General features: G+C 39.0%; 1 protein-coding gene across 1 annotated transcript; it reads right to left on the bottom strand.

Annotated features, from left to right (window-relative positions):
• Window positions 1-1,129: 1,129 nt before the first annotated feature.
• ANKLE2 (ankyrin repeat and LEM domain containing 2) lies at window positions 1,130-19,356 on the bottom strand (the record flags this gene model as incomplete). Its single annotated transcript, XM_082007658.1, has 13 exons — window positions 1,130-1,367; window positions 3,738-3,869; window positions 4,441-5,167; window positions 6,123-6,316; window positions 7,183-7,289; window positions 8,758-8,939; window positions 9,624-9,690; window positions 10,081-10,203; window positions 10,500-10,688; window positions 11,677-11,870; window positions 13,135-13,326; window positions 14,402-14,890; window positions 19,110-19,356. The coding sequence occupies 13 exons, from the start codon at window positions 19,354-19,356 to the stop codon at window positions 1,130-1,132; spliced, it is 3,081 nt and encodes a 1,026-aa protein (XP_081863784.1).
• Window positions 19,357-22,074: the final 2,718 nt, after the last annotated feature.

Below are 22,074 nucleotides of genomic sequence, written 5' to 3'. Positions count from 1 at the left end.
AGCATTTCTTCAATCTCGGCATCATACTGTTGAAACACGTCATTCTTACAGAAGGCTAAAGAATAAAATTGACTGCTGTAACAAAAACTCATTACCACATCAAGACTAGAGACACAGTAAAAGCTTAGATTTCAATAAAAATATTTTTAGTCCTTATTCCCCTCTCTCTCTCCAGTTGGGAAGTAAGGAGCCACAATCACAGGTAACTGGCTACCACTCTAATGTATTACAAACTAACTAGACCATTAAGGTATCTTGCTGGTAAATTAGCTGAAATTATTGCTGATGTGCTTTTGTGTAATAGCTATTAAAATCTGCTAATGTTAAAAGCTTTGGTGGGAAAAAACCCAGCTAATTCTTAGATTTTTTAATTTTTTTTTTTTTTAATTTTCAAACTTTTAAAGGAATACCAGTAATTTCTATAGTGACCTTTTACTAAAACACGCAGTACGTCACGGTGTTTTTAACAGCCTCAGAACAAGCAAAGACTCAAGGTTTTCTGTGCAAATACGTGCATACGTACACGTGTGTATATATATATATATATATATAAAAAAAGAGTGTGTGTGTGTTCAACTGTCTAGAATCAAATTGCTGGCTATAAAATGCTTGCCTTCTGTTTATGGCCAGGCTCACAGTCACACTCAGTACTGGAAAGTTGTCATTACCCAGCCGTTGTTTTAGGCTTTTCACTTGGGAGCGTTCCCCCTGCAAGCAGAAGAACATTTTACTTCCTGTCACCAATTCCCTCTCGTAAGATTTCAGCTTACAGATGATGTGCTTCCTCCAGACTATCCAAGCAAAAGAAATGCAGCTGAGGGCTAACGGGCTCATTACGACGACAACGGGCGATGGTGAAATACCACTGTTTCTAAGTAAAGGTTCAGCTCACTTTACTGGCACCAAGGGTTAATCATAGCTACTGGACAACTGCACTGCCTGTCACTAACTTCTTGCATATCACCAGCAATCTATCTTGTATATGGCATAAAGACATATATTCCATTTTTTTTAACATACAGTTGTCCTCAACTGAGGAAAAATAAATAGCCAAGTACAAACCTCATGTCACTTCAGTAACATTATAGTTTTTTTCCTCCACTGAAGTCCCAGGAAGATGAATCATATTTTAGTGGGCAGGAGGCTCCAAAAAGTAACGCGGTTTTAACAGGGCATGGTTGACACAAGCTGGACTGTAGCGCCCAGGACTCCCAGGCTCTGGAGAGAACAAGGCGGCATTGCTGTATTTTCCTGGACTTCCTGTTATGGGACTATTTCTTCCTGAACTAGAATATACTGCAGCATTTGGAAGGCTGGCAGCGACGGTTTGGGACTTGAATCTTGCCTTCAGTGCTGGACTTGGCCAACTGAAAGAAACGAATCATTTTGCATTTTGTTAAGAAAACTGCAGCGAGGAGAGAAGTAATTTCACTCGGCATCACTCGTAGGCCTTAGAAATAATGCACCAGCAGAGAAAAATCATAACTGGTAAGAGGCAGGTTTGAGAAGAAACAGCGACAGCACAACGTATTATATGTGAACATGTTGCTTCATCAGCGAGACGTCATTTGCTCCAAAATGGCCATTAAGAAAAGAAACAGGTGCTTGTGAAGCACCTGGACAATTTTAGTCCAATGGCCCTGCTGGAAAACGGCATCAAGATCAAAGCTCACCTGATCCTCAGCACGATTTCCCCCCTCCTTTTGAAAAACAGTCTTGGTGTCTGGCTGCCACAGAAGTAGTGTCATTTTTCAATATAGTAAGGGTCAGATTTTCTCCTTAAATCAGCAAGAACTAGGATCTAAAATGTCTTTGAAAGCAGAGCCAAGTATTTCCTCTGTTAAATTGAAAAACCTTTCTGTAAAACCTTTCCTTTCTTAAGCAAGGCAGAACGACAAAAGGTTGATTCTAGCACATGTGAATCGTTCGTTCTTTTACACGTGAGGCGATTTCTTAAGATGAGCCACTACAGAAAAAATGGTACAAGCTGAAGATTTTTTGTAAGGTTTTCAAAAATAAATAAAAAGCAACCCACCCCCCCAACTACGAAAGATAGGCACACACACAGCTTATTTAAAACCTTCTGAAAATGTTTTTCTTCTGACAGACCTACTGGTATCTGTATCACTAGGTCTGATTTTTGCAGTCAGAATCCCACATACCTAAACACAAAGTGATCTAGCATGTCTTTTCTTTGCCTTTGGCAGAGGTAGCACCGCAAAATCATGGAGGCTGACAGAGCAAGCCGTGGCATTGTCAAATAATTACCGCAATTGTTTTTACTTCTGTGATAGAACAGTGATTGCACCTAGAAATCTTCTGTTAAACTTTAGCACTTCAGGATGCCTTTGGACCTTTCAGCCAGGGGAACAAGAATGAAAAAAAGCCTAATAATTAGCCTCTTTCAAAAAATTAATCACAAAAATCGGGGAACGAGATAATTTGACTTTGAAAAATGAAGTGGTACGAGGACACCGTATCAACCAGGTATATGAAAATATTTCCCTGTTTCTACTCCACTTTACATCACAGAAAAATCTTCATGAGCTTCATGTTTTTTCTAAAACTATACTTGATGGCCCTGCTTCAGTGCACTACTTGAAATACAGCGACAAAAGCAAGCTGCTTGCTTCCCCACACTGGGCAGCATCTCTCCTTCCACTTACCATCTGTACTCCTTTCAGCCCTGTCACATGTTGTTTCAACTCTTCCCACAAAATTTCTCCTGCTCCAATCTCTGCTGCCCTTCTCAGCTGCTGGTTCCCAACTCCCACTCTCAATTTTGTGGCAAAGCAAGCCAGTCAATTACATTTTAAAAATTCTCACAAGCTCCGGCAGAGCTTTAAAGATTGTCTTTAAAGCAAGTTTTGAAAAATGTATGTTTAATACCTGTATTGAGAACTTCTTAGTGGAAACAATTATCATAGTAAGTGGAATTTCACGCATTTAAGACAGCTAGAAGAAACAAATGGAAGTCAGTACAGGTCATTTGATGGCTTTCTGTTCCTGCCCCTTTCCAATCTGTTGTGTGGCACTGGGTCATCTGTTTCTTTTCCAGGAACTTTATTGTGACTACATATAAACTGGAGGCTGTCTAAGCAAGGTGTTCTGACCAACATCTGTCACAATGGAAATAAATCTTCACCTTAATACCATTACACCAGAAGCTGCCACTTGTGTGAAAACTGTCGCTTTGGGTCCCCAGAAGCAACAGCATTCAGAATAAAACATATAAATGGCATAACATGCCTTCAGGCATCCCAACAAATGCGGTCTGCTTCCATTATTTGTCTAGCAAAACATGATGTTCTCTCTAAAAACTTAACACATGCCATCATTCACACTAACAATTCCTTTGGACTGGGGTAATTCCAAGTACCAAGCAATGCATCAGCACACGGAGGCATTTGCCAACTGGAAAACACTTACGCGCCCGGGACCTTCATCTTCTGCCTGCTTTGTCTGTATAGATATGCTGAAGTTATTTGGAACTGCAGCATAATGGAAGGTATTTGACTGCAGCACCAGTAAACTTTCCTTACTAGTAGACCCCAGCCAAAAAGGCTTGGTGATTAATTTCAGCAACACACTAATAGTTAGTACAGTTGAATATTAAAATATTAATAAAACAAGGGTTTTGTGAGCAACAAGGCCTGAAATGCTAGCTATTCAAGCTGCTCTGCAGCTGACCTCCTAAAATTTTATTTCAACTCATCTGATGGAATTTGCAGAAATACCTTTGCCTGTCAGATGAAGAGTACGACTGCACTGCATGCTTCCATTTGTAAATCATCGGGTATTTCTGTGGATCAATCTCTACTGCTTCTATAGCTGCTAAGACGTCACCATCCAGCTTCGAGGGCTGCTCCCTAGAATAGAAACAGAACTAGATGAAAAGAGAACTACGTATTTGTTCAGGCAATAAAACATCCCAATTCCAAACCATCTATTTTTGATATAAGCAAACAAATTGCCCATGCTCCTCCATAAACGTAGTTTCTCTATGAACTTTTTCCAGCAGGTGCACACATACATGACTGTCCATTATTACACAGTAGTCTCATAAAATAGAAGTTTTGAAAATTTCATTTGAGGACTCCCAAAAATGTAGTAAACACTTTGTTAATCTAAGTCAGGCTCATCATGAAGTCACAAGCCTGACAGATGAATGGTAAATCACAAAGTTAACTGATTTCAAAACAAGGACTTCTCCTTCCTTCTGTTTTAGATACGGTATTCAGGGAATTAGCTGCAAGAGAACTGTACGGCTATTATACAGGCATTGAAGCACTTCGAGATGATCATTCAAGGCTGACTGCAAGAAGTGTTGCTTAGTATCACATAATCTCAACCTTGCTGTCAGTGATGATATAAAAAGCATCTTGTTTTGCATACATAGACCAAAGGACAAATTAAGCGTTAAAAAAAGACAATTCTTACCCAAGCAGGAATAACTTCTTAGAATTGTCATTTGTGGGTGAAGCCTTCAAAAGAAATTTCTGGGAAGAAAGTTCTTGACGTTGTTGCGCCTCATTAGTCTGAATTACAGACTCCATGGACAGTCTTTCCTTTTCTGACGGTATTTTGTGTTCTGTCCTTAACTTGGTCTCTCCAGGTTTACCTGTAACACTTGGCTCAGAAGAACTTGCCACTGAAACTGCATAGCAGGTCTTATCCAGATGGTCCTTGGATAGTCTCACCTGACTGGCTCCTTCAGCCAGAATTCTCTCATTCTCAGTTTTTTCAGTGATTTTTTTTGATTCTCCTGCAACCTCTTGTTCCTGGAATGACAGGCTTTCAAATTCTGACATTAAATTGGAAACGGGCGATACAAGGCATTCTTCTCCATCACGCAAATGCTTTCTGTCACTAATTATCCTTTCACTGGACACAGGATTACAAAATCCATTTTTGCTGGAAGAAGCTGCCTTTTCGTAGTGCCTCGGGTGACCTGACATTTCTATAATGTTTGCTGTGCGCTCCATTGACAAGATATCACACTCGGCATCTCCAATAGCGTCAATGCTAGGTTCTTTGGACACAACAGGTTGGCTGACATTCCGTGCTGCATTTTGTCTGTTTTTAATTTCTTCCAAGCTCATGTCATCATCATCCTCATCCAAAAATGCTCCAACAGAAATAGAATTGCAGCACTTTCTACTCTTGCCTGTAAACAATTTTAATAAGAGCAACACATAAAAAAACAGAACGCCGATCAAATAAAGTAGGAACAAACACACGGTCTTTACGCCTTATTCTGTTTACTGAATTCCTCTCTAATTTTATTTACGCAACAGCATGAACTAACCTAGCTAAAGCTACAAATGCAAAGTGACAACATTATGGCTGAATATTTTTTGCAAATAACCTTTTATATCCTAGTCATCCGAGAACTGTATTTCCTACACTCCTCACTTCAATCATTAACCAACAACAAAGGATAAAGTCAGAATAAAGCAGAATAGGGTAGGAAAAATGTTATTAATATAGAATAGCTTAAGTTTTCATCTCTTCCAGAGCACAAAACCTTATGACTAGTCCAATGGCTATCCTGCAGGGCCTTGTTAGCCCCAGGTTTACCCCAGTACCAGAGCCCTTTCAGATCTATAGTCACACAGGAAAGGAGGAAGGAGCACAAAGATTTGGGACTAGCATGTGCCTCCCATAAACACACGGCAAGCAGCGGTCTAAGAAAGTGTAAAAGCTTTCCTGGGTTTTGTTCAGTCTGTCACCCTCGACTGTAAAGAATTATTCCTTTAAGAAGTTATTTATTCTGTATTTGTGGATTACAAAATTCTATACTCTAAGATGAACTCCCAAATGCTCTGAGTAAAAACATACTGAAGATAGAGGTTTTCTTACAGGAATTTCATTTGGGGGCTACAATCAAATAAAGTACTTTATATGAAAGATAGCAAACATCTAATGAGGTGTGTTCTAATTCTCCTACATTCACAGCGTTGCTAGCTACTTTTTCAGTGCTATCATCAGACTGTTTGGATAACAGATTAATAATAGAAAGCATAACAGGTGAATATTACTTCCCCTGGGCACCAAGCATTTTCCCTCCCGCTTCTCCCTAGGTACATCCTGTTGTTTGTAGCATTTGCCCTTTTCCTTACCAGAAGGATGTGGAGTTTTATATCTATTGCAGGTTTCATTTTCCCCTGTTTCTTGCTGAGCCTTTTCGCTCATTTCCCGATGACTCAGGTACTCTTCTAATTTTCGCAACCCCTCCTGGGAAGACAGATCAACAAAACAGCCCAGAAATTCCCAGTATTCAACCCACGGGAACCCCAGTTCATGAGCTAACTCCCTGCAATAAATAAAATAAAACGAATCATTTGTGAAGACATAAATATTAGTTTTGACAATAACTTTTCTGAACACATCAGCTATTAATAAGAGTATAAACGTGCAACTAGGCAACACAATTCTGCAATGATCAACAGTCTGCAAAAGCGATATACACATCCTTAGCAAACATAGTACCATCTAATTTTCCAGAATATTTCTCAAATTTAATCTACTATTCTTAAAGTTAGCACCAAAAATATTGCCATTTTTAAGCTGACTGTATCTAGACATCAGAGAGAGATGAATCCCCACTGATGCAGGCATAATTTGAATGATTCTCCATTCAATACCTTTTTCTACTTGGGAACAGGAGACGGTAGGAGGAAGTGAGGGGGTATTTTCAAGAAAGAAATCTAATCATCTTTTAACAAAGTATGTTTTTTCCATATATTGCCGATACAAGGTATTCTAGCAGCAAGGACGCACACCACAACACACAGCTTTTATAAAGCAGAACATTTGCATTAGGATCTTTCCATTCTGCTAACACTCCCTCAATTTTACAGAGAAAGTAGGCTATGCAAAATTTTAGATCTTCTGACAATGTTTCAGAAAAGCATTCTATACATACCATCAATAATAGTTCAAATATCTTTTTCTTCATTTCCAAAGCTAAGAAAGCTAGCGCTCACATTTTTAGCTATTCTGTTTTACACAAAAATACAGTAAAAATCCAACTACAATATACTTCAGAAATATTTCTGCCGGTAACTTTTGCCCGAAGATACAGTTCAGTAAGTAATTAACCATACTTTCAGCACAAGTCTTTTGCTTTTAATTGCTCTGTCTATTGCTGCTTTTTTACACTGATACTGTTTTAGATACCTTCCGACTCTTTCAACACCTCTCTCCAGATCAGATTTCCTGACATTGTGAAAGAAGCCAGCTCTCTCTCGAGGTGGAGTCTTCCAAAGCCTGCGAAATTCTTCGGCCTTTAAAAAACAGAGGTAATTTTTAAAAAGTAGCTCGCACAATATGAAGCTAGCTGGGTGTTGGCTAAATGTCTGCCTGTAAGTCTAGAAGACATTTAGCTGTTTTCTGTCTACATGTAAACAACTCCACTTCTGCCGCAAGTATTGCTCAACTCTAGCTATGAAGAATCTCAGACTGGATCTAAAGTTACTCCTCCCATTATTACTGGTTACTTTGATCTCATAACTGCTTATTAAAAGAGTAAGGGCCATAATGTATAACCACCTTAAAGTTAACTATAGGTACTAAATCTGCCTGGTTTTAATTTGTGTGCAGCAGGAAACAGGTCTTAGAATTTTCCCATGCCATTATAATTTCATTTAATGATAAATATTCTCTTGGTCTCATTTCTAGGAGGCAAAGGTGATATTTTTATAATATGTATATATTCGATTATGTGGACTTGCTACAATTATTAGAATATATTCTTGCTGTTTATTCTGAAGTTTGAATTTGAAATGCTAAAGGGAGTAAACTAATGGATTTTTGTAAAATCCCAAACTTTATCTTTATGTGACAAAAATCAGCAACAATGACTGAGAATTATATTCAGACATTAAAAGTATCTGTCAGTAATCAAATTATGCATTGTTTAATCCCTAGGTAAAGGTAAAATTTTTCAGGTGAACAGAAAATTGATCAATGAGTATATTTAGAAGAAAAAGCATTAAGCATTTTGGTAAAACTCAGTTCTGGTAGAATTCAAGCATTAAATGACAGAAAGTCCTCAACTGTATTTATTCACTATCTCTAAAGCCGTCAGACTTCCAACATGTTCATATTAAACACGAGTCAAAGAAATGCCTAGAAACTTACAATACATTTAACTGGTATCTAAGTATTCCTCCTGAAAACTAAAGACTTTGCTTTTCTACTATACAATTAATACTTTTCCCAAGCTATCCCAACATCTACTACTTGGTCATCAGTTTTTCCGTTTAGAAAAAAATATTAATGTTAATTCAACAAGCAGAGGTGATAAACTGCTACTAACATCCAGTGTCAACTTCTAGAAATCAGATAAAGGTATAGTTAAGATTTTTAAAAATGGATTCATAAACACATTGAAAGGCTTTGTTTCAGATTAGAAAGTTAGAGCAATTATCTGTTAAGACAATGAAAGGTTTGTCAGAGAGTGCTCTTTGAATAAATTCCAACAGGAAAAAGAAAAGAAAAACTTCCTTTTGACTGAACTTCCACTCTTCTTATTTACACCACACTTCTCTGTTTTCAGCAATAAAAAAATAGTTAGAACTTTCTGTGATACTCCTTCTCTACAAAGGAAGATCCGTCTCTTCAAGAAAAAAGAGAGCCAGAACCTGTAACAGGAGCAAGCTACAGCACACAATGAACCATGGGTGGATCTTCTAATGGCTCTTTATTAAAAAAAGGGAAAAAATAGGCATTAAAGTCATATGAAGTTCTCACCTTTGAGGGGCTCATGGGGCCTGCGAAAGCTCTTATTGACAATACTGGATCTTTGGGGCTGCCAGTGTATTTAGATAAAGGCCTCTGGGGGCTATCGTCTGTCTGATCGGGTGACCATGGGGCACCAATTACAGGAGCTGAGGAATTGTCTTCTGCTCTCAAGAGTGGTACGTAGTATCGACCTAAAATAAATAAAACAAATCTTTCTTAAGAAGTTTATGTTACATTATCCTGCTGCTTCTTCCTAGAATATCAGTACACCCGTATACTTAACCATCTGACTTTATTTCCTTAGTAAAACTACTTGTAATTCAAACTCACTGTTTCGATATTTTTTGCCTGCTTACAGATTCTATTTTAGTGCAGGCTCCCTTCTCTCTCAAATACAAAAATACCTGCATTGATACATATGTCCCTTCCCTAAGCATCTTCAACAAATTTCAAAACCTCCTTCTGCAAATGCCTAAGCCCACATGTGACAAACCAGTGAAAAGTTCTATGTCAAAGAAATTACACGACTCCCCAGCGTGACAAATAAACCTCTTGCTCTGTAAAGGTCTTTTGCTTGCTTTTAGATTTAACTTCTGCTTCAGGCTCACTGAATAAAATAAGGGCCATGCCTACGTTACAGAGCTATGAGGATAACCTTGTGATCCATACTGATCCATACAGTAAGAGCTTTGACCATGTAATTTAAAAGACAAGAAGTTTTCTGTTCCTTGTCAGTTTTAGAGTTTCTCTTTGGTTTTCACAGCACTGTACAGTAGCATTATTCGTGGGCAGGAACGCTACAGAAGGCAACAGAATAGAAGACAGCAAAGAGCCAAAACACATGCCCGATATAGCATAAAACTCTGAATACAGACCTTTCAAATACTCTCTCAGTTTTTCTTTCAATTCTGCAGATTTATTCTTGCTTCTTTCACAAACTACCTGTTAATATAATTTTAGTTGTTTGTTAGTAAAGCGTAAGACACGCATCTCAAATCAACTACAGTGTGTGTTCTTTTTGAATGGTCACATTATTGGTCTCTACCCATCTCATCCAGTACTTTTAATTCCTAGTAAAACAAACCACTAAAATACATCCACATCCATAATATGGATATTGTAAAGAAAAGGCAGTGAATCATAAAGTCTAGAACTTTTCCTCAGGCACAATCAACATAAAATATTGTTAACGTTACCAAAGATTTACACTCTAATCATGACACTAGTATCCGACTACAAGCCTTCTACCTACAGCAGTTAGTAAATGTTTGAACTTGAAAAATACTGATTAGGCATAACACTTTCGGTTTTCTTGTGGATAGAGAGACTTACTTCCGCTGGAGTTTGATCATACTTGTTTCTTGGATTTTTTACAATAGCTGGGTGTGAGGTAAGCACATTAACAACATCCAAATTCCCAAACTTGCAGGCAAAATGCAAGGGAGTATCAAATCCCTGCAGTGGGAAAAAGGGAAAATTCACATGCATTTGGAAACACGGTAAAGTCAATCCCACGTATTATATTTTGAGACTGGGAAAAGTAAATAAATGTCATGACCAATTATCAGGGCTCTTAATAGACCTTTTCCAACCATACTGTAGAATAATAATTATTAAAATGCACAAAACTCGTTAATAGCTCATTTTGCCAGAAGTGTCCCCTTCTATTGTTTTGCCTTCTCCCTTACACATCCTTAACATCTTCCAATTGTTTCCACAATAATAAGAAACTCCAAACGTTCAAATATTACCATTTTATCTGGTGTATTAAGGTAAAGGTCAACAATATATTGGATGCGATTCTTCAGCATTGTATCATTATCATCTGGATACATAAGCCGCATAAATTCAGGATTTTCCAAAGTGTCCAGTAGTAACTGGCAGATACCGGATTGATTCTCCTTGGCAGCAACATGCATGACATTGTACCTACACCCTTCCTGAGAAAGAAAGACAAACATAAGAATGAACTGAAATCTAAACAGCTTTCTTACACCCATATGCTTAACTGATTTAACTCTGAAAATACAAAGGTTCCCACACCGAGTCTTATATTTAGATTTTTGTTTCTTAATATTTTATTAGGAAAAGATGTTTAGAAAGCAATATGTAAACATGCAGAACTGCAGTAAATTATACGATAAAGACTTACACATCTTTATACCCACGTTATTCTTACAATTAACAAAATTATTCTTACACTCAGCTATAGTCTTTTTTTACATATAGGGCAAAAATGTGGTAAAGAAGGTCTGTTAAGGTATCACATAATAAAAGGAGATAGGAGGTTCAGTGTATAAAAAAAGCAGGAAAATATGTGTGTATATCTATATGTATAAAACTCAGTTTGCTGTAATATATTACATACAAGATTTCAACAACTTCACAAAGCTGCTCTGATAGAAGTCCTTTGTTAAGGTAAGATTGCCAGCGTCTGCTAAATGGTACCTTACACACGGATTTTAGATGCAGAGCACGTTTTGAAATTTAACGGTGGTGCCTAGGTAAGCAGTGCTGTAGGAACACCTAGTTACAGCCTAGGCACTACCCCATTCCTTAAAACCATTCTATTTAAAAAAGACTGGAATTATTTGGAGGAGGTTAATACTTTACGAAGACAAGACTATTCTTTCACTGCTGGATAAAACTGTTCTTCCCCTAAAGAACTGCATACTCAGTTTCTTTACTCTAGCTCTTCTAGAGCAAAGCGAGCTCTCAGCTATGATGGGTGACTTATGCAAGACAGACAACTGCCATGCTTCTCTTAGCTTTCAGCTACTATCAACGAACACTGAGAAACTATGCACTGGTGGAAACAAGGTATCTTGCAGGAAGAGTAGGAAACAACATTCCTTCCAGTTCTGCTTATCAGGCCTCAAAGCTAAATCACTAAACCAGAACTTGGATTTTTTTTTTTTTTTTTTTTACCTGCACAACTGTTGGATTGTCTCCCGACCCAATCAGATAGCGAGGGTTACTCCAGATAAGTTCTGAAAATGTTGCTATATCTCCTTTCTCGACCGCTTTCCGAAGTTTAGCGGTAAGATCTTGAGTACGTGGACTTTTGTAACTGTTGGCTCTCTCCTTATTAGCAGTTTCGGTCTCAGAGGAGCATAAGCCATCTATCAAAACACAAGTAACATGTTTCTAGATACATTCTTTTCAGTGATCATTATTTTCATACCCAGACCATGAAAATAAGCTTTTAATCTAAAATATGTATTAACTTTGCATCTTTAATGTACAGGAGTAAAAAAAAAAATGAAGTCAATGACAAGACATTTAAAAAATACTAGTAGTTAGTAGGGAAGGAGGAGAATATGACTTAATCCTCTTGTAAAACTGTTGCAGATTTTAATACGAATGGGTAAATTTTTATAATTACCAATCTGCTTCCATCCAAACTTAAAAGCAAAATTCAAAAATAAATAAGCATTTTCTGAATATTAAAACTGTTTTTGCAGTTCCATCACTACCAAGTCCCTTTAATCTACCAACTGGGAACACTGTGAAATATGATCATTTTACTTCTGAACTTACAAACTTACTTAACAGTTACATACAGTTTTAATATTCTATGCAATTTTATCGGCATTTTATTAATCCTGAAAATCCTGAAGTCCATGAGTAAAATCAAATCCTACCAAATATAACCATAGATTACTAAGCAACGTATCTATCCAGACCAGTACGAACATTTCAGTTTTAGAAGAGGAGCAACATTTTTCAGCGTAAAATTCATGCGAACCAGAGCAATGACAATTGCTTTTAAATGTAACCACTTTACTTTATCGTAACATAGACCATAGAAACCATACACTGAAGGCCAAACCTCATATTTTAAAACAGAAAAAGCAGTCTTTTCATAGATTCCTTGGGCTCCAATTTACTTCTGCGGTAATTCCTTACGACAGAAATGGCAGGATTCCAACATACTCTACTTCCTTTTTTATTTCTGTACACAAACTTTGGTGGTCCTTTCTTGGAAAAGCATCAATTAACTTTAAGGATGATTCCTCCAGTGACAGTATCACTTCATGCAGAAGTAAAACCAGATTGAAATTAAAAAATTAAAATATGCTTTTTATTGCCTGTTTCCAATTTATTTCACAGAAAAAATGTAATTAAATACTGGTTGCCATATCTATTTATACAGTAATTTTATTTGGCGAGTAAGCTCTGGAGCTGTGATCTAACATTTCTTTCCAGCTTACCTTAAACACCACCACTCTACAGCGACTTTAATGCATTAAGATGCTTCACCCTTTGAAATTTTTTCTGTTATTAGTATATTGGTTATGAAGTTGTTGCTTCTTCTCTCATAAAAAAATTAACAGACTACATGTATATTGCACGTACTGTGCAACGATGAACACCCTCACTTACCTCTGTTAAATGATCCCATTTTCACTGGAGACAAACATAAAGAGGACTTGCTTGGAGATGGGAAATAATCACAGATTCCTTTAGCAAATTTCTCAGCATCCTCTCTGTTTGAAAAAGCTTTAAAACGGGAACCCTTAATCATCTTAACAGCTTGGAGAGCTTCCTTTTTATCTTCATAAACATGTATTCTCTCTGCAACAAAGTACAATCAAAGCTGTTATTTCAATAATCTCAGACTTGTTCCTAGAAATAGATTACAAAGTTCTCACGACTATCCTTCCAGCTTTGGTCTCTTGTTTCTCCACCAAACATGGCATAAGAATCAAAAATTATTTTAAATTTTCCCTCTCTGAAACAGAGTAGAAGAATTTTACACACTCCAGCTAATATCAGGTGATACGTGTACAGTGTTTGGCCATTTGTATCAATCAGTATCATAACATATTTTTTAATAGGCGGGCCAGCTTCAACAAGCGAGTATTTCACACCCAGACTGAAAAGCAAACTCAGGGCTTATTCACCCTGCGTTACTTTCCACGGTCTTGTTCAGAAAGGTCAAAGATGTGAGTGATGGACTGTCACAACTTTGAGACCTTTACACAGAACCTTAGATACTAATCAAGTCCTTCTCCTTCCTCCCCTTTTGCATTATCGTTAATTTGTTCAATTCAGATATCACAAAGGTAACTGAATATCCTTTTTCTGAGAAAGAACACTTAGTACTGTCTCAGAGTAAATGATCCTTTATGCGCTACTGTAATCCTGCCACTAGGTAATTTAATAATTCCTTACTGCAGTATTCATCAATAAAATGTGAAGAATGACCAATGCTTCTAGATACCAGTCAGCATTAAGATAGAAAGGAAAACAGGAAATCTGTTAGACCATTTAAACTTCAACTGATGACAGTATAAATAGTTTGTGATTGTTTATTTGTAGGATTACTTTTTTTGTTCTTGAGAGGGATTAAAGGCACAGGATGGGTATGACAGTAGTAGTAGGAAATAATTTTCTTCATCTGAGCTACACCTAGTAGAGGATCCTCATGTGTATCAACTATTGCAGCAGAACAGCAGGTATGTCTTGTGACTGTGTTTCCCCACCTCAAAAGATCTAATAAACGCTATTCACAGAAACAAAAAAATACTTCAAGCAATGCTTCAAATATTAATACAGTGGTGTTCATATCACCTGCTATATAGGAAAAGATCTACTTAGACATGACTGTAAAATGCTTATCATTGGAAATAAAGGAATGAATATTTACCATTCCTTGCTAATATGTCATCATAAACCGGACAAACACCATAGAATAGTGGAGGATCTCTGGACGGTGTCAGAGTACCAATCTGTGAATCAGCACATCCTGCTCCACAGATCGCAGCTGAACAGTTCATGTGCATCACAGCATCTTCTTCTGGAGGGTTCAGACCTACACAGTACCCAAAGTCTGCCTCTTCAGAAACACTTCTCTCACTGTTGTGATTCACTGCCGCAGTTTTCAAAGCCTTTTGTGCTTCTGCCCAGCTGCTATCAGATGGGACATTTCTAGCAGCCTCCTCTGACAGAGCAGATCCTTTTTCCTCCAACACTCCTTGCTGCTCCAACAACGCCTGAGCCAATTTTTTTTCAAAAATAAACCTAGTAGTTGAGGTAATGGGCCCACATTTCAGTCCTGCTCTTACAATTTCTTCTCTAAGCTCATCAGGGGTGAGCTGCTTCAATCGGGATAATATTGCATCCATTGTTATTTCACCTATAGGAAAGGCAAAAAAGAGAGCAGATAAACCGTAAAGAACAACACAACTTTTTTCTTCTATTTAAATGCTGTATTAAAGCCAAGGAAAAAAGTGTCTCATAACTTTTGGGATTCTGAAGAGATTATTGCAGTTGCAGAGAAGTCAAAATATTTTTCAACCCAACACATTTTAAAAATGTTTTTAATATATCAGACTTATACCAAGAATTTATTTCCTCTCCTCTCACAACTACTTGAAAGAGTATTTACAGCTTACATTTCATTCTCATTTGTCCTTTTCAAACTTCTTTTGGGATAAAAATTCAATCCAGAATATTTATGCATGAACATTTATGACAGGCTAAAAAATATTTGATTCCTGCCAAGAAAGGAACAATCTGCGTATGCAATGGAACACAAAAACATGACAACTAGTCAGCCCCAGTAAGAGATCCTGGTTAGGCAGCACGTCCAGCTAAAAGCACAGCACTATTTCTATTATTTCCATACGAACTTCTAGCTGACAAAAGTGTAAGGTGTTAGGTTTGACGCAGCAACCAGGGTAGTCTATCTCTGGCCATGATGCAAGGCTGGAACTATTTACACATGTTGTTTCCCAGCCTCTATTTGGACAGAAAAGAGCCAGAAGACAAGAACAGCTGATCTTTTCAGGTCTCTTTCTCCAGAAAAGAGCAGGAGCTGGAAGAATTTCTCCATTTCCGAAGGAAAATGCTTCTACCTGGTGTGATACTACAAGTCCCCCAGGTCACTTCCCTCCATGTAATCCACACACAGCTTCTGCATGGTCAGCAAGCAGATACTGAAGCCAAGACGATGCCAATACAAATTTCTTGCTGTGAAAAACACAACTGAAAAATACAGGATTTGGGCAGCTCAAGAACATAAGAATCTTTAAAGTTATTTCATCAGCTACTGCATCTATGTATCTCCACAAAGGCTGTGACTTTCTCCCGCTGTACGCTACTTAGGACAGTTTTAGGATAGAAATTATTGGCTATCAGATTCCTTCAGCTTGCTTTCACTCCCTCCTTAAATCAACCTCTCCTTTGCTGTCTAGCCATTTTGTGTCTTACAGTGGTTTGGATAGGTGTGTATGGCATTTTAGTACTTCATTTTCAATTCCAGGTTTCATCCTCAGTTTATGAAACTTAAGACTACCGGATCACACATTTGCAGTTTTTCCACATGAATTGATTTCTATTTTTTTAAATTGTGCTATATTTGGAATAACGTGACTCCTAATCTTACTCCATTAGAGACAAAGCAATCTCCGAGGTATGAAGTCAGCATTATCTGCAATTTTAAGTTAAATCTCCTCAAAAGAGCATTTATGGACGTACGTGGCTGTACGAGAAATATCCACAATTTATGAGCTCTCCTACTTTATCCTCAGGCTGCACAAGCAGTCCTTAATATGAGTCAGAACATCACTCCAATGGCCAAGAACCTTTGTCTGGAAAACTAATGTGAGGCTTGAATGGTGAATGGCTGCACCTTACCATAGGAGGGATGCAGCAGTGCTCTAAATACTGTATCCTAGTAAGTTGATTATTCTTTTGTCTGAGTGTACAAACTCAGAATTCCAATATTGCATCTTCACCACAGAACTGCAGTATAGTCAAACACCCTTCTTTTTCCACAAGTATTGCAAATAGTAGCATTGCAAAATACACCAACAAAACAGACATGACAATTTTGCTTTTTAAATTTTAAAAGTACCCGAGGATTAAGGTGGTAAAGAACCAAGCTTCTAATATATTAAAAAAAACCCAAACGTACACAGCAGTCTTCGTAATTTTTAGCAAAACTCAGTATCGACAAGTAAAAATTTCACTGAAATCTGACCTCTAAATTATTAAATTTCTAAATCTAGGAAACACTGTGGAAAAAGATGTTAATGCCAAACTTTAAGTAGGTTTTCAAATATTATTACAGCTTGATAGTCACATGAGTTTGAAGGCTGTTTTCTTTGAGGGCCATTTCCTTTTAGAGTTGCTTTTTTTTTTTGAACGTCCGATTTTAAAGATCTTGTGGTTAGAGAACATACCTCAGTCCCAGAATATTTCACAAATATTAACTAGAACCTCACTGAAACTACAAGAAATGAGAGTATTTCAACTTAAAAAAAAACAAACAAACCCAGTGGCAAAGCCACAGTTGATGCTGCTGAGCTACATCCCCAAAGTATTCTAGTTCCCTTATGACTCCTGAACCTCCAAGCAACCTCATTGCTGCGATAATCTGACTTGCCCACAAGACTGCAACGGCATATGTGAAACACTTTTTCACTTATTTTTGATTCTTAATCTTCTATAATTTTTTAAATAAATTTGATGCCATTACGTTTTAATCAAAGCATAAAACATGGCCCTGAGGTCAATTACAATATCAAAACTTGCTATTCTAAGTATTTTCTTTTTGAGATTGTATAACTGAAAAAACACAATATAGATGAAAGCTCAGAGGCAAGAAAGCTTATCGCAGAAACAACTCAATGAAAACACTTTAAAAGAGTCAACATAATATAATGCCTTAAAGAATTAACTCAGAAATGTTCCTATTTTTAGGGTTCAGAACCAGCAGTCTTATGCAGAAGAGCAGACCCTTATGTATAATTCATGTACAGAGAATATGCAGGCACATACAAAAAAATCTTTCTTCTTGGCTTGTGGTTAAGTAAAAAAAAAAGTCGCGATTTCTCTGGTATGTCATGTTTTGATAGAACTTGGTGTCTAAAATTTTCCTCCTCAGCTATGTAAGAAAAGGTATTTATTTCATGTGCCCATTACAACTCGGGCACAACTAAAAATCAGGGACTAAAATGATGAAGCAGACCAAGAGTAAAGAAATTAAGCTTTGCTTTAAAGATACTGTTAGCATGAAGAGTTTTCTACAGTAAGCTTGCTGTGGAAACAGGAAAAACATTGCTGGAATCACAACATAGAACTTTCATGAAATGTTTGTGTTCTGATATTAAGCTTTCAGCTAACACAGATAAAAGTTTATTAATTTTTAACTGCATCACCTGTTTTGAGCTGTCCAAAACAAAAGGTGTGACTTGCAAACCTGAGATATAGCAATTGCCTGCTTTAAGATAATCCTGATAATTCTTTGATCATCCTTTGATCATCTGCTACAAGGAGGTGCAAAAGGTGATTATGTGAACCTTGAAATGCATTTTGTGTATCTTTTATCTACCTTTCTACTTTAACACACAAGGTCTTGCAAGTTACCGTTAGTGGCTCTACAAATATGAACAACTACTGTAATAACAACTGCATGTTCGAGGCTTCTACCAAATCAACCAAGATTTGCAAGAATGAGTAAGAATTGTATTTTCCCTTGCCTTAGCAGCATCAATATGAAACAGCAGAATCTGTTCCAAAAAAAAAATCAAGACTAGTACCAAGACAGAATGAACAAATGACTTTTAAGGATGGCAGTATTATTTTATTCCACTACTCATTAAATCTTTCAGTAAATTAACAGTGTAAGAAAATACTTTTTTTTTTTAAGGCAGGAATTCAGTGAGAGACATAGCCTGTCTTTGACTGTATTTCGATTGCTAGGATTTGCACATGGCAGAATAATTGTGGCTATGCAATCGGGTGTTTAGACCATTCTGCCTATTGCCAAACTAGTCAACAGTTATGAACTACGTGGCAGAAAGCGAACTCCAAAACTTGGAATAAGCTACGGGAAAGCCGGGATGAAAAGAAAGTTGGGCGTCGGGGGGGAAAGGACGACTTCTCAGGAACGAGAAGTGAACATCTATTTCTAGAGCCAGTAAGGGAAGGCCGGCTCGGCGTGCGAGAGGCTGTAGATGGCCGAGAGCAAGAGCCGGGACGCGCGAGAAGGGTGGAGCCGGCAGCAGCCGACCCTGTCGCCGGGAGCAGGGCCGAGGCGCGCGACCGGAGCGCAGGGCAGCGCCGGGGACCGCCCGTGACAAAGAGGGAGCGGGTTGGCGGGCGTAGCAGGGCCGCGGCGGCGGGGCCGGGCCACCACCCGACGCGGGGCCGGGGCCGGGCCCGGCGGGGCCCGCGGGCGGGCGCCCCCGAGCTCCGCCCGAGGGAGAAGACCCCTGGGCCCACGAAGGCAGGCAGGGCGAGAGGCCGAGCGGCCGCAGGCCTTCCCGGGCGGCGCCCGCAGCCCAGCCGGCTCTCCCGCAGAGCGAGAGGCAGCGCCACCCCCCGCCGACCTCCCCCGAGTCTCTCACCTGGGCGGCTCCCGCTGCAGCGCCGGCTCCCCGCACAGAGCGGCGCCGGGGAGGAGAGGGGCGCCGGGGAGGAGATGGCCGCCGCCGGCGCCCCGCGGCGGCCCGGCCTCCTCTCCAGCAGCCGCAACAGCCAGCCCACGGCGCCGATGACCGCGCAGGCTACCAAGAGCTCCCAGCCCGGCCAGCGGCTCCAGCCGGCTCCCCAGAGGGAGCCCCAGCCCCCAGCGGCCCCGACCCACCGCTCCATGCCCCAGCTCGCGTCCCGCGTCCCGCCCGAAGACACTCCCCGCACGCCCTTCGGGGACGGTACCTCAGCGGCCTCCCGGCTTCCGTCTCTCCTCCTCCCGCCGCCCCGCCCCGCCAGGCCCCGTCCCCGCGAGACGCCGGGCCTGCCCGCGCCGCTGCCTGAGAGAAAACAGCCGGCAGCCCCGCCCCTCTGTCCTCGCGCCGCGCCGGTGCCCAGTGAGGAGCGGAACTCCTTCATCTTACCTGAGGATTAGGAGTAGGTTAGGAGTCTCGACTGATGCTGTACAGAGACATGCTTTAAAGAATGCAGGGCTCGACGCAGTACCTCCCTTCCCTCCCCCTCCAATGTATAGGCACATACATTTACAACTTCCAGTGTTGATCGAGATTCAAAATTTCTATTTACAGGGCAGAAAAACATTAGGTCCTGTGAGTGTTATACTTCAGAAAGCTCAAACTCAAAATGCTGCAGTAGTCTTGGATAATGGAAAACGATGAAGAAGGAAGGCCCTAGTGCATTAGAAGGAAACCAGTCCGTTAACAGATGGTAACTAGTCATCCCTTTAGGTACAACATCACCTTACAGGTACAGCTACTTGTACTATAAGCAAACTGTTTAAATAATGAGACAAAATGGCAGGCCTTCAAGAAGTTGTTGACAACAACCCTTTAACTCACACTGTTTAATAGTACAAGCAAGGTACAGTCATTTCTCTCCATTGCAACTGGCTAATTTAGAATCAAGATGACATTTCTGCATTGTTCCACTTTGTACACTGGCAAATTCAGGCCAAGGGAGATACTATGTTTCTTGACATGTTCAGCAAACTGAGAAAAAGCAAATGTAATGGAAATACAAGCACAATCAATTTTAGATATGTGAAAAAACAGTGAAAAATCAACACGCAATGATGTAGTCTTTTAAAATAAGGTGGCTTTTTTTCCTTAAGGGTGCCTCTACAGGATCTTCAGAATCCTAAACGTAGAAATTACAGTCCAAAACCAAAAGAGAAGATGGTATCAATTTCTTTTTAAAAGTAGAAACAACATCGAGCCCTTTACCAAAAATAGTTTATTGCACAAAACTTTTCAAGGAATTCCTATGCACATTATTTTTTATAACCAACATGCTTTGTATGATCATAAACATTAATTGTACATAGTGTAACTCCTCCATGCCCTCATCCCGCAAGAACATGAAATGATTAACTTCTGTCTTTACACATACAGTCTAGGCAGACAATATTATGTCATGTATAAAACATAACAATATTTCTTTTACAATATCCAGAAGATCTTTTCCTGCCCTAGAAATCTGTGCATCTGTTGGAAATTAGGCTGCCCTACTGCCCAAGACTGAAGTGTTACACATTAGTAGGAGACAAGAGTGATCAGATGACAGCTGATGAGCATTAGTAATTACTTTGGACTGTAATTGCTTTCACATGAAAATATTTAAAGGCCTGGTCACAGCAAGTCACATGCAACTATTCACACTTCCCCGGCAAAGTTAGTAAAACATAAAACACAAGCTTTTGCATCACCAGTAGTGAATTTGTCATCTTTAAGTTAAATTTATATTGATAATACTATCTGTCCCCATTGCACCTTTAACGTTGTCATAGCTAACATTAGAACATCCATGCCACTGCAGCTCACTCCTCTAAGGAGGAATAAGTAATCCATGAACATATGAGCACTAGAACTTCCATTCTGGATATTACTCTAGTCTTTACATATGTGAAATTCTCAAAAGATTTCAGCTAGGATATTGCCTGAACAAACAGTATGAGATCAGATCCTCCCATTGCATGAGTGGATAAGGGGCTCAGCTGATCCCAATACAGTGCACAAATATTTCCAAGAAATCTGGAAGACAATAAACTGGAGCATTATGCAATGTTCAGCAACACCAGAGACTCAGTAACTAACTTTTTTTCCCATTGTAGGGTTTGCTGCTTTTTTGTTGTGGTGTTTTTTTGTTTGGTTGGTTTTTTGGTTTTGTGGGTTTTTTTTTTTTTTTTAAAGCACAATTATTCAAGAGTCCTCAAAAACCCGGTGGCATCTGAAAAAAATAATGCTGCAGCATTTACCAACTTTCATCGCTTGGGAAACACTCTCGCATTACAGTGACATTTCTCCTTCATCAACAAGACTTGGTTTAGTGGGTAACAACCACTGAAGAAACACACAAGGAAAATACATTCTATTGCAGTGCTTGAATAAGGAAAAAAAAAAAATCTTTAAAGAGACTATTCTTCAGATTTTCCTACCATATATTTGGCAGTGCTGTGACAGGCAGAGGTGAGGCAGTTCTCAGTCCTACAACTAGTTTGTTTTATTGCCTAGACAGCAGAGACCTGAAGCTTTGTAGAGCAAGCATGCTCAGCCTCAGGGTGAGGCTTTTTAATAAAACAGCAACTATTTCTCTGGATAATTAAGAAACACAGCTGATGAGTTTCAAAGAAAAGGCCTTGCTTTTATCACATGCTGCTTGCTCCTTCTAGAACATTTCCCAGTGACTTCTGTGACTTAATTGATTTAGTACCTCACCAGATTTAAACCCTCAAGTCTTACTGTCTGTCCTTCATTTAAGTAAATGGCATGGTGCTCCTGCTTATAGGAAAAACACATGGTGAATATAAAATGAAAACACCTATTGCCCAGGTACTTTCAGAAAGAGATGCGTGGATCAGTGCAGACATCTAATCTGAGCACT

The sequence above is a fragment of the Phaethon aethereus genome, assembly GCF_964289735.1.
Source record: "Phaethon aethereus genome assembly, chromosome: 17".
Taxonomy (NCBI): Eukaryota; Metazoa; Chordata; class Aves; order Phaethontiformes; family Phaethontidae; genus Phaethon; species Phaethon aethereus.
Note: the sequence above shows the minus strand (reverse complement) of the source record. Positions and strands in the feature narration are given on the sequence as shown.